We start from the raw sequence: 16,831 nt of genomic DNA, 5'->3' as shown, positions 1-16,831 counted from the left end.
CAACAAGTCCTAATACAATTTAATTATTTCGCTTCAGTGCTTTGTTCGCTAAGTCCTTTCTAACACCGAATTACTTCAACTTATCCTAAAAACTTGTGATAATTTCGAATTCTGTCCCTTTTTTCTTAGTTGTGGATCTTTACGCTTTGGAAGAAGTCTTATTTCGGCCGGAAATACGGGTTTGACGTCAGAACTTGAAGATTCATATGCGTACTCTTGCCCCACCGGTTCCTGCGTACTTTTACCCCACAGTCCCAAAAAATATTCAAGTAATGGTTTTGACTTCTTGGAAAACCAACCGGATTGGTGATCTGTACCATAAAATACTCTATACAATAGGTTATCGAAATAGTATAATGTTCACCTGATTGAACGTATATATGGTAATGAAATACTAGTTGCGGAAATCCAATAATTTTTAGCAAAATGGCCAAAAAGTTATCTAACTCCATATCTCCCTTGTTGTTTATTCAAATCGTTCACAATTACACATGATAATAGTTGGCCAGAATACCTGTCAAACTGATGCAGTGCTGCTAGTTTATCTTTTTTTATTACTTCAAAAAATCGAAAACGTACTCTTACCCCACGCGCACTCTTGCTCACTCTACTCTATGTTACAAAATGATGTATTTGGGCACAATTTTATTCACGTTCCTCAAAGCTTAAGAGTTAAATAGTTTAGTGCATGATGTTTTACTGCGAGGTATTGCGGGGTATGAAATTGTTTTGTTCGTTAAATATTATGTAAAATATGCTTTTACAAATCTACTAAAATCTAAATTCTGGACGGAGCTGTTATTACATTATCAAGCCTATTGCATAGATCTATTTGAGAGCTTTGTAACGATATAGAAATATGTTACCTTTGAGACAAAAATATGGCAAAGGTGCCCGTTTCCCCAAAAAACGATAAAATATCATTTATAGGAGGGGCTAGATTGAAAACCCCCCATCCCTCCCTACAAAATTTAAAAAAATAGATGATTATAAAAATATAGGTTATTTTATTCAACACATTTTACTCGCTCAAATAGAAAATTGGCCTTTTGGTAGTTTTGGCCACTACTTTATATGGGGCTGTCCTATTGTGCAAGCGATACAAACTCGTGCCACAATGGTAAGGATTCATCGAATTTCAGGACATAGTTCGATAACTTGAAAACCAGCAGGGCCATAGTTTTGACGTCTTCAGAAAAAAATATCTACAAGAAAAGATCTATTTTTGGTGTAAGTTGCCATTAGGGGGACCCTTTTGAGACACATTTTGTGAAATGTATTTGTTTCGAGTAGAGAATTTAATTCTAAACGTTTTTGCTTGAAAAAACATTTAATTTATCTCATATAGGTGGTTCTATACCAATCGCCCGAAAACCATTCGCCCGAATGCCAAACGCCCGAAAGCCCTTGAAATGAAAAAAAAAAAAATCAGCCTGATATTTTTTCAGTGTGTATTATCATAGAATCATTAAAACGTAAGTTATAGTTTATATGAAACTTAGGAACTAATTAACATAAGCTCAAAAAGCTCGACCACTCACCTGGCAGCTGGCTTTTATGACGCAACGAGCCCTTCTAACTTTATGTTCTTCTCAATGGTTTTTTAAGCTGCTCAGCTATCGGCTGAGACTGAAGCAATCGCAAAATATCAGTGCTAGCTATTCGTTCTTCTAGCTGTAATTGCTTTACAACACTGTAGAAGGGAGGATTACCCTGTTCTAGCGGCAAACTCCATTTGTTATGCCATCCCTCAACATGATTGGAGGCCCGTGGAATGTTTTGCGCCAAACTTTCTTGAACCTTGAAGTAGAGGACTTCGACTGTTTTTTTTTGCTTTTCATTTGGCAACCAATAATGCAAAGTTCACTCAAAGAGTTTAAAAAAATCACAGAGAGGCTCTGGGATCGTTTTTCGTAATTCTTGCAATGCATTTGGAATGTCTTGGCTCGGCAAGAATGCCAAAGCAACAACTTTCTTATACGCAAGTTGGGTAGTGTAATCTTTGGAATAAATCGATGCGTTAGGTTTCTGAAGAAACTTCGGTTTAGGTGAAAAAAGCAACCGTGGAGATTGGTTCCGAAAAAAAACTTTTAACAGCATATATTTCTACTAGGTATTTCTAAATCCAATAGAATATACTCCGGCTCATGTTCGCATTGGTATTTCTCTGCAATTTCTTACAGCGCACTTTAAGCTGAGTCATAGGCAGTGTTGTCCTACACTCAAGGCAAAAAATTCTGCTCTTTGATTTTACTCCATCTAAACTATTTTATAATCTCAACTAAGTAAGTTCAACTAAGTCATACACTCCAGTGTATTTTCAGTGCGCGCGCTCCTGTGGCTCTGGAGTGCAGTTTTTTGACAGTTTGCCATGACATTCAGAAAATTCAAATATCCTTCTATTAGTTGAACTTACTTAGTTGAGACTATAACATCGTTTAGATGGAGTAAAATCAAAGAGCAGAATTTTTTGCCCTGAGTGTAGGACAACACTGGTCATAGGTTCCCATTTTTCCTCGGTAACATCATATACACCCTCAATATTTTTTTACACGCTTAGTATTCTTGAATTTCTCGGTTACCCTGATCTTTCACAGCTTTGTGAACTTTTTCATGGGGTTAACTCATAGTTTCATCAACGCTAAAGGTCTTAATCGATTGAAACCCACCCGTATAAAAAAAGAACTAGGTGTAAACCAAAGGAAGAAAAAGGCTATGGTTTTCTTCACCTACACTTCCATGTACTATCGTGAAAATATGAGAAAAGTGTTGTGAATCCGTGTTAAAAATTCCGTCCATAATCTAAATTGCCGATTTCGATAGCACTTTGATGTGTTGTGCCGAAACAAACTAGGGGCTTCCATAAATTACGCAACACATAGATTAGAGAGGGGGAGGTGTTGCCCGAAGTGTGCCAATATTTTTAAAAAATTCAAATGATTCTTACAAAAATTGTGACATTGGGGGAGGAGGGTTGAAAATGGCCAATTTTTGCGTTACTTAATTAATGGATCTTCCCCAAGATGATTTTACCATCATCGCAATCAACTACAGACTACAAGAAGAACTCCCCATCCAGATTTACTTTAAAGCGTTCGTCGATATGATCGAAATCAACACATTCCAGTGGCTTATCACGACGTCGCCGACGTTGTGCAGATTTGCTTATCAACGATTGGACCTTTAAAAAGAATAATCAATTCAAATATGCTTAAAGCTTTCAATCAATATTTTCCTTCTTAATTTATAATGTTGATATTATAAATTAAGAAGGAAAATATTGATTGAAAGCTTTTGGCATTTTGAATTGATCGGAAATTTTGATAGTCACCTCAGGTTGTGTTGATTTCTATACAGCTCTGATAACTTTATCAGGTTTTGGCTCTGCACTTCGCCACTCGTTGAGAGAGTTTGGTTCCGTATCGAACAGAATGGTTTTCCAGCGCATTTGGTTCGTGGTTGTGGGTTTCGGGTGAATGGTTTTCGGGCGATTGGTATACAATCCATATAGGGGAAATGTTCCGATCTCCATCTCACTGTACATATATCCATCTCATCGCTAAACAAAGTAATACGGCACCAAATTCGTTGCTTCTTTTTGTCAACATGCGTGCCCACTGCTAAAAAAAATCACAAAAATAATAAACAAACCAAATTCCTTTCCATTGCTTTGTTTTTTATGGGATGGAAATAGGAGCTATGAGATGAAGTGGCGAACCGTTCCCCTAGGTAATGTTTTATGACAAAATTTAGATAGGGTGGTCCCGAAAAGAACAGTTTTTAGCTTATAATATTCAAAAACTATCTTAGCATGGCTTTACGGTCTTTGGGTACGCTTCTTTTGGTTACATAAGATGATTGATAGCTTAATTTTGAAGCATGTTAAAAGCATTTGAAAAATGAAAAATCAAATCCATCGTGGATCTCATTTGTCCATATTGGTCCACTTTTGTTTGATGATCGTATTAGTTTTGCCTTTCTCGTTCGCTCCAAAAACGAACTTTTTATAGGAGACCAAGATTTTCTCACTAATGTTTATGTATAAAGAAAGATAACAATTTTTAATGGGATAGCTTGAAAACGATGAAAATGTATAAAGTTGGTGGGAAGTCAAGAAATCTAAAACAATCGAGTTAAAATCGATCTAGAGTGCGGCGCTGCTATCAATCTTGCATTTGACATTTACCCACGAAAAACAATTGCCCAACCTGGGTACGGCAGGGTCTGATCGGCTAGTCTCTATATATAAAAATGAGTTTACATTTTCTTTGAGGCAATATTAAACTCACGAACAGATGAGCCGATTTGCAGGATTTCCTCACCAATCGATACTAATGAAAAGAGAGAATATTTCGCCAGGAAAGTAACACAAATGTGAAAATGCTACATTTTCATGAGTTCTAATGAAAACCATCAAGCTCGAAATGAACTCGATCTAGAGTGTCACGCTGCAATCAACTAAACGATTGACAGATAGGTCGAAACAACAACCCGAGCAAGATCGGGAAGGTTTGACTAGTCTTCTCTATATTATAAAAATGAGTTTGCATTTCCTTTGAGGCAACATAACTCACGAACGGGTTGACTGATTTGCATGATTTATGCACGGTTTGATTTGTTCTGGGCTGTGTTCACATATAAAAATGTCATTAACTTTCCCGGTGATCATTAAAACGCAAAAAAGTTTGTGAATACCGCGAGGGACCGAAATCCGTACAGCACCGAAATCTATCCACCTCAAGAGATATCAATATATTAAACGGGATTTTAAAGTAATTATAAATAAATTTACAAATGATTTATCGTATCCTATTCATATACTTGACATTGAGCTTAGATGGAAAGAAGACTTTGAAATTTAAACAACATATGGAAAACAAATCGTCACCCACCAAAGGCGGAGTTTCTGAAGCCATTTTAACGCGTATAGAACATGATTGCATCAAAAGTAAGTGTGTTTCAATAGCAAATTGCGATTAATAAAGTAAGCTAAGCGGAATACAAATCAAATGCATACGATATCGCTTCTCAAGGTACACATTTAACTATTCACAATGGTACTTTAGTACGGAACGGATTTTGATCCTTTGATTCGAAATCCGACCACGGTGGACGGGATTTCGTTGATTTGATTCAATATTTTATCATATTTTTCGTAGTTTGAAAGTGTAAATGCGCAACACTTTAAAGGTAGAGGCCTTCGTGCTCCTGCATCAACGATAAACTGCATGCGTTGCAACGATAAACATACATACTGAGGTGCTTAAGTGTACGGATTTCGATGCCTAGCGGTAGCTCACAATCAAAAGATTGACCTAGACCTTGACCTAGAGTGCAGTGCTGCATATTTGACATTTGAAAAGCAGAAGTGCTGATCCTGAGCAACGCAAACATGATTACTTGTACTCAAAAATACCACTCAATTGTTCCAATTGTAGATAATAGAATTGCAGCTAAACTGTTTTCAAAAGACGATACTTCCACCGTTCATAATGTTTATAAAAATAAAATTAATAAACAGTAACATGAATTGATGAATAATGTAATATTTAATCAACATTGTGTCCTACTGGTCTCCGAAAGGTCAAGGGGGTGATAATCTATATAATAAAAATGAGTTAAGATTTCCTTCCTGACAATTTACCTCGCGAACGAGATGACCGATTTGCAAGATTTTTTCCGATTCGTTTTGGGATCCGCAATATTTGTATATACAAAAAGTTGGTGAATTTAACGGGGAAATGTAAAGAAAAATCATTACAATACAATTTTGGGACAGCTGTTGAAGAAAACAAAACAAACTCACGGAAATTGATCTAGAGTGCGGGGCTGGAATTCAGCCCCCTGAAACGGCTGTCATCTGCATACAATGTGATTGAAGCCGAAAACTTGGTGCTAAACTTGGTGCTAGCTGTCAAGCGGTGGCTTTAAACACGGGACACAGTGACGCATGCAACAATATCGCTCGTGGGCAGATTTAATTCGAATAAAAAAAATAAATTGATTTTTTTTAAGGTTCGATTTTAAGCTGTTGTTAAAAGAAAAAGCGCATCATCTAAAATATGTTTCAAAATTTTATTGCAATTATCTCTATAGCTGATTCGTTCATTTCAGATACACACGTTTGCTATAGGGCAAAAGTTATCAGCACTGTCTTTGTCACAATAACAAATACTAAATTGATAATAATAACAAATTTGTCAAGTCTGCCTGATACCCATGTCGATATCTAAACAGTTTGATAGATGTCTGAAATAATTCGACAAATATTTGGCATTGAGATAAAGAATTGGCCTTTAATTCCTACGGCATATTTCTGTTTGAAAACTAAATTTTTGCAAGTAGAATAAATAAGACTGCAAACCAATTAACTGATTGATCAGCAGTGATTCATTTTTCATTAAAATTTTAGAACACTACCCAGGTTCACGACATTCTCGTTAGAGTCTGAAGCAAAATAATGTTTCAATTTTGTTTAAATCTATATACATAAAAATGAATTTCTGTCTGTTTGAACCTTACGGTAAATGAGACGGACCTTAATGTGTGTTTTCATTCGGATTCCGATAAACTTATTTTACAGAGAACAGACGTGGATGCTCAAACAAAATTTCGTTGAAATCGTGTGTAAAGATTTAAATCGCGCCTCAACGCCGCGAACGCAGGCTGCCCGGCAAAAATGCTCAATCTCACTAAGCGACTCACACTACATAAACTACAAGTTTCCATCATCCATCGATTAAAAGTTGCAAGAAGAAGAAGCTGAAGGATGACATTTGAAAAAAATTGCACCGGGAGGCAAACGGTATTTTTTTAAAACTCTTTTTAAAAATTCTAGAAGTATACGAAAATTATTTGAAGCTCTTTTGGTGCAATGTCTTGTAACGTTATCTAGTATTTCAGTAAATAAATTTCCTTTTATTAACTGTTTACTTTCTACGATATAAATAAATTATGATAAGTTTCATGAATTAAATGAATATTAAATATTTCGCGAACTATTTACAAAACTGCCACTTGCCATAAAGTTATGTTATAAAAGCTGCCAATTCAAATATGCTTTTAAGGATAAAAGCTTTGAATTTGATTAGATTAAATATCAATGAGTCTTGAGAGAAATAATTTAGCTTACTTTAACTTATCCTATAAAACTCGTCAAAAAAATATTATGAAAGTATTAGTGAATTTCAATTATTCTAAAGCTATGACAATGCAAATTTGGGGCACTTATATGTGCTTCTGAAACTGCTCTGCCATTTGTATTTCAACTTGGCTGAAGAGTAGAAGCCAGTTTCAGTGCGAATTTAATGTTTTCTAAGTGAATTTTCCAAAAGTGAATTAGAAGAAAGCGTTAGTTCTGATGTCGTGTTAAAAGTTTAATTGTATTAATTTTTCAATTTTTTATTAATTTATTGATATGAATAGTTCGAGTACCATCTGTATCGCACGGAGCGAACGCTCTACTCTCGTGCATTTTCTAAAAGTACTTAAAGGTAATTATCCATTGAATTCATTTATTTAATGATTACACACCTAACCAAGATTCATGTCGGACAGCAGCGTCCGAACGACGCTTTTTGTACGGGTTTTTCTTTTTCCCGTTCCCGCTGGACACGTCTCGTCCACGCGGTGTGAACCCGGCCGTGCGGGCCCGCCATTACGGTAGCCAAACGAGAAGTGAGGCCTTCCGACCTACCGAGAATCTCCGAAGGAAAGTATCCCCTAGTCCCGGTGGCTGTGTAGTCCCGCAGGCGAAGGCCAGTTGGAGACCCGTGACGCTTCCCGAGGAGAGGAGACGGCAGAGTATCGGACCATCAGCCACTGCCCCTTCTCGCAACTCTAAATCGGCCATCAACGCACGTGTGCCTATTCCGGCGATGCATCTGCCGAAGAGCTCGGGTGTTCCGTCGCACAACTGATTGGACATCCCCTGTAGCTGGCGCCGTCCTCATCATCTCTCGATGACGACACAGCCCTGCCGGTGTACCCAGCTGCCAGCATAGAGCATAAACCCTGATCAGGTATGTCGTTAATCATGGCCATGTCACACACACACAACAACACTCACACTACACAAAATGAATATTTGGAAAAATGATGTCAAACGACACAAGTCAATCGTCAAATAGATTGCAAATGCAACTTACCAGAACATGGTAAATTGTGATGGCTATCGAAATTAATTTATTGGCTTTTTCCGGTGATAATTTCGGCTGATTTCGATGATAATTATATTTTGGTGGCTATTACCGCACGTAAAATGCTGAATAAATGACGAAAACAGAATAACTTAACTTAAGTTATGGAAATTTAAATTTTCACGATCGAAAATCATTTTGCGATCATTAAATACCCACGCGAAATGTAATCAGTGCAATATGAACGGAGCTTTAAACTTCAAAAACAGCACTAACGCCACACCAACAAACGGTGGCTTCAAGAACTAGTGCTTGTTTCACGGGGTTGCTGGAATTAGTTCATTATGACATTTTTACCACCCGGGCAAAGCTGGGTTTCTTTCGCTAGTAAAAAATAAATATTCAAATGAAAAAATTCAAAAATCTCCTCGGATTTGTTAAAGAATGTTTTGAAAATCCTCAAAATTTTCCGAATTTTATTTTATTGCCCCCCCAAAATATTGTTTTTGATAAAAGATATTTTAGTTACTAGATAAAGATTGTCGCTGTCGTCGCTGTCCGGAACATCTTTTGCTGGCGAGGATAGGGGAGCTAAATGTCAAAGATGGAAAATCCATACGATTTGACAGGTATGTACCACACATGTTTCGGACAGCAGAACAAAGGGAACAGTAGCGACAATCTTTATCTAGTAACTAAAATATCTTTTTTTTTTGTTATGTTTGTCAAAAAAAAAATCCGAGGGGGGGAGACAAAATAGTTTTTAAATATTTGTATCGGCCTAATTTATATAAAAGATAAAAGATAATTTCTTCAAACTGCTTTCAATTTTTTTTTAAATCTGAGGTTTATTTCTACATCACACAGGAAACTTTTATAAGTATGCATAGCTGTCTTGATGTTGATGTATAAATTTTGACAATTTCATGACAAATCGGAAAACTTAGTGTTGGTAATAGAGAATGTGCTGTCACGTGGTTTTCAAGATGTTACATCGAGGCAACCTACCCAGCCTATCAGAGATCCACCTAGTAACAGTGGTTACCAACTACACTTGTTTATTCAATAAAACATTCATTCTGTATTTTCCTATCAAACAAGACGAACGTTTATTTAATCTGTTCGATACAGAACAATTGGCGACGAAAGGATTTCAAACCTACAAGCAAAATGGAAGGATTTGCTCCGCCCAAGTTTTCTTTTGGAGATCAATGGGAGATGTATCAAGAACGTTTAGAGCAATATTTCCTAGCCGTGGATTTAGAAAATGAGCGTAGATCCGCTATACTTCTTACCTCGATTTCGCTAGAAGTTTATCAAACGGTAAAGAACATCTGCCATCCAGAGAAACCAAATGCTAAGTCCTATGAAGAGCTGTGTGCGTTGTTGAAGGAAAGATTCTGTCCGGCGATAATTACTTATCGGGAGCGAACATCGTTTTATAGAGCAAGGCAAGAATCTGGAATGGTACGTTCGCTTGAAGAAACTATCCTTGAATTGTGATTTTAAAGAACATTTGGACCATGCACTGAAGAACATTTTTGTGACGGGACTACAACCCGGTCCGATTTTTGAACGGTTGTGTGAAGAGGAAGACAATGTTTCATTGGAGAATTTGCTCAAGATTGCGGTGAAAAGGGAAGCCACATTAAAAAACCGAACATTGCTGGAAGTTAACAAGATTAACGAGAAGAAGACAAGTTATGGTTCGAAGCCGGCGAAGAAAGTTAGTTCGGCGACATGTTTTGCGTGCGGAAAGAATAACCATGATTTTAGAAGTTGTCAGTATCGAAGTTATGTATGCAAGATTTGCAAAGAGAAAGGCCATATTGCCGTGGTTTGTCCGAAGAAACAGAAAGCGTTTTTCAAGAAGGAGCAAACGGTCAACCACTTGGAAGTCAACTCTGTTAGCTGTTCTGAGCCGTATTACGTGGATATTGCAGTTAATGGACGAATGACAAGATTTGAAATGGATACTGGATCACCAATAACGATTATCTCTGAGACGTTTTACCGCAATAATTTCGGAGAATTTACACTTCATCCGTTCCGTGGGAAGTTGGTGTTCTATACAGGAGCTGAAGCTGTTATCAAGGTCGACAAGCGGTTGGTCAAATTGTGGTAATTGAAGGAGGGCGCAATCCGTTGATTGGACGTGATTTTATTGGAGAGTTGCTTCACTTGCGGTTAAACAAACTTGACACGGAGTCGAGTGACTGTCAGGAAGTTCAACTGAAAACTATTTTGAATGAATATCAAGAATTGTTCGATGGATCATTGGGTTGTTATAAGCATTCAAAAATCAACTTGCTATTGAAACCTGATGCTGTACCGAAGTTTGTTAAACCTCGAAAATACCGATTTCGTTTCAAGCTAAGGTTGAAGAGGAACTGGATGCACTAGAGAAGACTGGTATTATTACTAAGGCTGAGATTGCAGAGTGGGGAACCCCGTTAGTTCCTGTTTTAAAGAAAGACAAGTCAATTCGTTTGTGCGCAGATTATCGAGTAACTGTCAACCCGTTTCTGGAAGATAAGCGATACCCTATGCCTGTTGTGGAAGATTTGTTCGACGCGTTGCAAGGTGGAAAGTTATTTTCGAAACTGGATTTGAAATCGGCGTACAATCAGCTAGAGCTTGAGGAAGAATCGAGAAAAATGTTGGCATGGAGTACTCACAAAGGAATATATTATGTGAACCGTTTGCCGTTTGGTACTAAACCAGCCTGTGCAATATTTCAAGAAGTTCTGGAAAAGTTATTTCAGGAATGCAGGAATGTGTATCAATTTCTTGGATGACGTTTTAGTAACTGGTGCAACTGTAAGTGAACATCTCAAGAATTTAGCAAGAGTGTTGAGTAAGCTTCTAGAAGCAGAATTTCGACTAAATCGTGAGAAATGTGAGTTTTTCAAGGAAAGAATGCAATTTCTGGGACACATTATTGACGGTGATGGACTGCATAAGGATCCGGAAAAGGTTCGCGCTATAATGGATGTTCCAAGACCAGAGAATGTCAAGGCACTAAGAGAATTTCTCGGAATGGTAACGTATTATTCGAAGTTTATTCCGAACATCTCAGCAATACTGAGCCCTTTGTATCAATTACTTAAGAAGGACAAACGGTATGATTGGTCTTCTGAATGTGACGTGGCGTTTGAAACTGTAAAACAGATATTATGTTCGGATAATGTGCTGGTGCCGTATAATCCTGAATTGCCAGTTATGTTAATTACCGATGCGTCTGGCAAAGGAATCGGAGCTGTACTCTTACAAGTGTTTCCTGATGGTAGTCAACGGCCAATAACGTTCATTTCAAGAGTTCTCAAATCTCACGAACAAGATTATTCTCCATTGGATATGGAAGCGTTGGCTGTTTATTATGCGGTTCGAAGATTGAGCAGTTATCTTCTTGGAAAAAGCTTCACGATTTTGACGGATCATCAACCACTTGTGTCGTTATTTGGACGAAAGGGAATTCCGGATATGGTGTTCGGAAAGTTACAACGTTGGGCTGTTTTCCTGGCAAATTACGAATATGAGATCAAGTACATTAAAGGAGTTAGCAACAATGTAGCTGATTTCTTGTCTCGATCACCAGTTCAATGCTGTGACGATGAAGTTGAAGATGATGAAGAAGTTATGTTTCTGCAGTATATTGAATCTGAAACGAGGTCATTGGTCGAACGGAAACAGCTTATAATTGAATCAAGGCGGGATCCTGTAGTAAGCCGTGTAGTGCATTACGTTAAGACCGGATGGCCTGGTAAAGTTGACGATCCTGAATTGAAGAAATATTTTGTTCGTAAGGACGAACTCGTTGTTGAAGAAGGCGTTCTTATGTGGGGCTACCGCATTATAGCACCTATGAAGCTAAGGTCATTTTTGCTGCAAGAACTACATTCAACTCATCTTGGAATTGTCAAAATGAAATCGCTGGCTCGAAACTATTTCTGGTGGCCAAGTATCGACAAGGAGATAGAAGATATGGGAAAAAGATGTGAATCTTGTATCCAGTATAGACCAGATACTAAAAACTCATCGATTTCTCCATGGAAGTTATGTTCTCGTCCGTTTGAAAGAATTCATATCGATCACTTGTTCCTGAAAGAGAAAATTTTTCTTATCGTCACTGATAGTTACTCGAAGTGGGTTGAATGCTACTTGGTTCGTTCACTATCTACTAAAGAAACAATTGAGAAGCTGGAAGATTGTTTTGCAAGATTTGGTAACTGTGATACCCTGGTTTCTGATAATGGAAGGTCTTTTACGGCGAAAGAATTTCAAGATTTTTGCGATGAAAAAGGAATTCGTCATTTAACGTCAGCACCGTATAGTCCTTGCTCAAATGGTGCTGCAGAAAATGCAGTCAAGACTTTCAAATATGCTGTGAAGAAGATGTTATTCGATAACTGCAATCGTGGCAAATCAATTTCAACAGTAATGAATGCACACCTTCAGATGTATCGGGCTACACCACATTGCACCACGAACGAGACGCCGTTTAAACTAATGTTTGGACGAGAAATGAAAACCCGATTCGATGTTCTACGAAGAGATCCAAATGTAAACCATTTTGCGAAGACTTGGAAAATTAATGAGCGGAAGAAGGAAGCGCGTTTCGCTATTGATGAGGTAGTATATGCAAGAGACTATCGTGATCCTGAACGACAACGATGGATCAAGGCAAAAGTTGTGCGGAAGAAAGGGGATAAGTTATACGAATGCTATTCTAAGGAATTGGGTACGATAGTACGAAGATCACATCAAATTCTGAAATACGATTATGATGATTACGAGGAGAAAGAAGTTGCCCGTGGAGAAATAGTATGTGAAGCATTACCTATTCCCGATGAAGAGTACTTATCAGCAGAAGACGATGATACTTTACAAGTACAACAAGATCAACTCCAACCAGATCAACCGCAACGAGGTCATTATCGTGCAGATGGAGTTTACGTCACAAGAAGTAGTCGGATGGTACGAGTTCCAAGTAGGAATTAGCTTACGGGGAAGATGTGCTGTCACGTGGTTTTCAAGATGTTACATCGAGGCAACCTACCCAGCCTATCAGAGATCCACCTAGTAACAGTGGTTACCAACTACACTTGTTTATTCAATAAAACATTCATTCTGTATTTTCCTATCTAACAAGACGAACGTTTATTTAATCTGTTCGATACAGAACAGAGAATCACGAGTAAGTTTTGAAAAGGGTGGAATACATTTTTTTTTTAGTTTTCGGAAATTAAAACTGAAATACAGGTATTCTTCGATACACTCGATATAACGTCACCCAATATAGCGTACATTTTCCCCCGATATAACCATACACTTTGAAAAATGATTTCAATTTGGATAGTTATTCCAAAATTGTCATAAACATTCATGTAGGGATAACATTATCTTATGTAGTCTAAGTTTATCACCATGAGACATTATTGTTATACTGCTTCCTTCAGTTCACAAGATCTTCATAATTCTCCCTAGAAAATATTGAGATAATGAAGATTTAAGCATGTTCTATGTCTGACAAATGTCTAATCGATATTGTCCAAAAGTGTTGACAAAGCCAGAACTGATGTTGGGTCATGTCAACCAGTGTCGAGTAAGGTAGGAAGAGGTTCGGTTGTCATTCTGCGTGGAATCCGTCCAAAGTTTCCAAGTTTGGAACCGTACCGAGAAGCAAACTCGCATGGTTCACAGCACTTTTTCACGCAAGGTTAAATAAAGATGGTGTCCATCGCACAAATGTCAGTGCATCATTTGTTTGAAAAAATGGCACTGTTTTTCAAAGTAGATAAAACTTATCAATGTTACACAATCACTTTTTGTTTCAGTGATGTGATTAGGAAATAGGGAAAAAAACCAATTGTATAATCAACCGCTCTTCAGACCCATCATATATGCGAAACAAAATCAAAAGCCCTCAAAGCATGAAAAATGAACCAATTACGTATTCTCCGTCGCCTCAGCCCACCACCGCACACAAAAGTCCACCGGCCGACTGACCGGCTCACCTACACTTTCCTCTCAGCAGCTCGTAGAAAATCAGCGAAGCGTTTATGGCTCAGTAAAAGTGAAATATTGCTCCATGGTGAATGTGAAACATCAAAGGTTTGGCCAGTGGCGAGCCAAAAGCTGCACCGAATGCTTGAAAAATAAATTAGTTCAAGTTTGTACAGCCATAAATATACAGTTTGATGGGTGAGTGACTGGCAGAAACACCGTTGGTTGGAACGGCGGGCTCCGAAAAAGCTTCCCATAACTGTTACAGGGCTTTATTTATTGAATTGATTCGAGCTGCTCCCGGACATTAGCAATCAACTAATTTTAGCAGAACTAGAATTGGGAGGATGCAAGCGACAAAAGATTACTTCTCGAGTGAAAAATGAATTTACATCGTGTACTGTAGTTCTTATTTTACTTATATCAGGTACTTTTAATTTCAATAGTTTTAATTAGTTACGAAGAAAACTAAAGTTTTTCTCATGATTGGCATTTTTTAACACAATCAAATGTTTTGAATGCTATTCGCAGACCACTGCACTGATTACAAGCCACAATGTACAACATGGCTTCAATCATCTAGACCAAACAAATTTCGAAATAAAAAAAACGCTAATTACCCCACTATGGTAAGTCTTTTAATTCGTTTTCCTACTACCCCAAATTTCGGCACCCGCCGATCTGCGATGCAGAAAATTTAACCGACAACACGACTAATTCACAACTCGAACATAACAAATCCAACGTCAACGCTTACCACGCGAACGGAAGCCGTTTTGGATTTAGAGGCATCCGCGGCGGCACCTCCCATGGGTGCGAATTTGCTTGCATGCCGGGCTCGGAATGTTTGCAAATCAATTACGAAACAAACACTTCGCTACCATGGTTTGGTACCGTACTGTGTTGGTTGAATCGTGGAAGGTGTTGGCTTGAAATGCAATGCTTTTGAGGATCGATCTCTGCTCTTAATAGGATGATGTTTTATTTTTCATCGGAGCTCCCGGGTAGAAGCCTCGATCAGAATAACAAAACATGATATGGACTTGATTGATATAAGAGATTAAAGAACAGGCAAGAATATCACAAATTTGCACCGAAATATCATTTAATATCAAGATATGATATGGATAAAATGGCGCATGATATTGATGACTTCTTACAAATAGCATAGCTTGATGTGCTCATAATATTTTAGTGCAAAATATTGATATTGTCGTCTGATCCTTTATCTCTTATATCAGTCACGTCCACATCTTATTTCGCTATCTTATCAATATTTGATAAGATTGAGTTATTTTCGTCTACTCGGTAGACGGTGGTCATTCATGGAGTGCATATTCTTTCTCAAGACGTCGATGTGAGATACAGAACTTTCTAGAATCCAACCAACTCGACTTTATTTCTCATGTACAAGACGAGATGGTTCAACTATAAAAAAGTATGTCGAACGGGGTCGCGTGCGAAAGACAAATAAACAATCGAAGTGAAATCTGTCGGTGATGATTATTTTCTCGTACGAAGTACACCCGATTCTGTTTTACAACGGATTTTTTTACACGGCCGTGTAAAATAACAATAGTTGGTATAAATGTCCGTGGCGAATACCGAAATAGAATCTTTAAAATGTATTAAATTATTAAAAAAATACATCGCATTATTTTGGATTAAAGAATTTTTGATCATTTAACATAAATTATATATGTAGTAGGGTGTGGTTCTTAATGCAAACAAGCATTAAATAGTGTTTCCAATTCACTAGACAGGGTCAACTAAATGTAGTATTGAATATTTTACAATTAGAATAAACTCCTTTTTGATTACTTTTGAAACCTTGTATTAATTTTAAAATATTTGTCTTTATTTCCAGGTATGAAAGGAATAAATATACCAGAGTAAGTATTGATTGAAACATAGCTAATTAAAAGTCATTAAAACAATTCGAATAACGCGCATGATAGGATGAAGTAATTTTTGACTGTCTGTACGCTAAATGGAATAATTGAAGAAAAAACACACGAAATTAAAATAGTTAAAACCTGTAATATTCTGATCCAATGGAAATCCAATCGAGATTCAAATCTCATCTCAATCTAAATAATACCAGGTAAATAATACCAACCCAGCCAAACCTCTTGAAAATACAATACAATCACATCCAAACAAAAATCCAATCCAAATGCAATCCAAATCTAAACCAAATCCAATACAAATTCAATCAAAATTCAAGCCCAATCCAATCCAAATCCAAATCCAAATCCAAATCAAAATCCAAATCCAAATCCAATCCAATCCAATCTAAATCCAATCCAAATCTAAATCCAAATCCAATTCAAATCCAATCCAAATTCAATCCAAATCCAATCCAAATCCAATCCAAATCCAATCCAAATCCAATCAAATCAATCCAAATCAATCAAATCCAATCAAATCAATCCAAATCCAATCAAATTCAATCAATCCAAATCAATCCAAATCAAGTCAAATCAATCCAAGTCCAAGCCAAGTCCAATCCAAATCCAATTCAAATCCAATTCAAATCCAGTCAAGATCAATCCAATTCCAATCCAAATCAATCCAATCCAATCCAACCAATTTAAACCAATCCAAATCAATCCAATCCAATCAAATCAATCCAAATCAATCCAATCAATCAAATCCAATCAAAATCAATCAAATCAAGTCAATCC

The 16,831-nt window shown here is 37.2% G+C and overlaps 2 protein-coding genes across 9 annotated transcripts in view; both read left to right on the top strand.

The window, feature by feature from the left end:
* LOC134223602 (furin-like protease 1) overlaps positions 1-16,831 on the top strand; it is an 800,923-nt gene that overhangs the window by 197,845 nt on the left and 586,247 nt on the right. The window lies entirely within an intron of this gene.
* Positions 7,418-8,090, top strand: LOC134221679 (polyadenylate-binding protein-interacting protein 1-like). Its single transcript, XM_062700867.1, has 2 exons — positions 7,418-7,493; positions 7,561-8,090. Exons 1-2 carry the CDS (start codon positions 7,418-7,420, stop codon positions 7,917-7,919), a joined length of 435 nt encoding a protein of 144 aa, XP_062556851.1. The 3' UTR covers positions 7,920-8,090.

The sequence above is a fragment of the Armigeres subalbatus genome, chromosome 3, assembly GCF_024139115.2.
Source record: "Armigeres subalbatus isolate Guangzhou_Male chromosome 3, GZ_Asu_2, whole genome shotgun sequence".
NCBI lineage: Eukaryota > Metazoa > Arthropoda > Insecta > Diptera > Culicidae > Armigeres > Armigeres subalbatus.
The sequence above is the reverse complement of the archived record's forward strand: the minus strand, read 5'-3'. Positions and strand labels throughout refer to the sequence as shown.

Excerpts from the sequence above, each read along its gene's own strand:
- LOC134221679 (XM_062700867.1), top strand. The coding sequence starts at position 7,418 with ATGAATAGTTCGAGTACCATCTGTATCGCACGGAGCGAACGCTCTACT. Across the intron at positions 7,494-7,560 it reads TTTTCTAAAAGTACTTAAAG|CGTCCGAACGACGCTTTTTG; the intron begins GTAATTATCCAT and ends GTCGGACAGCAG.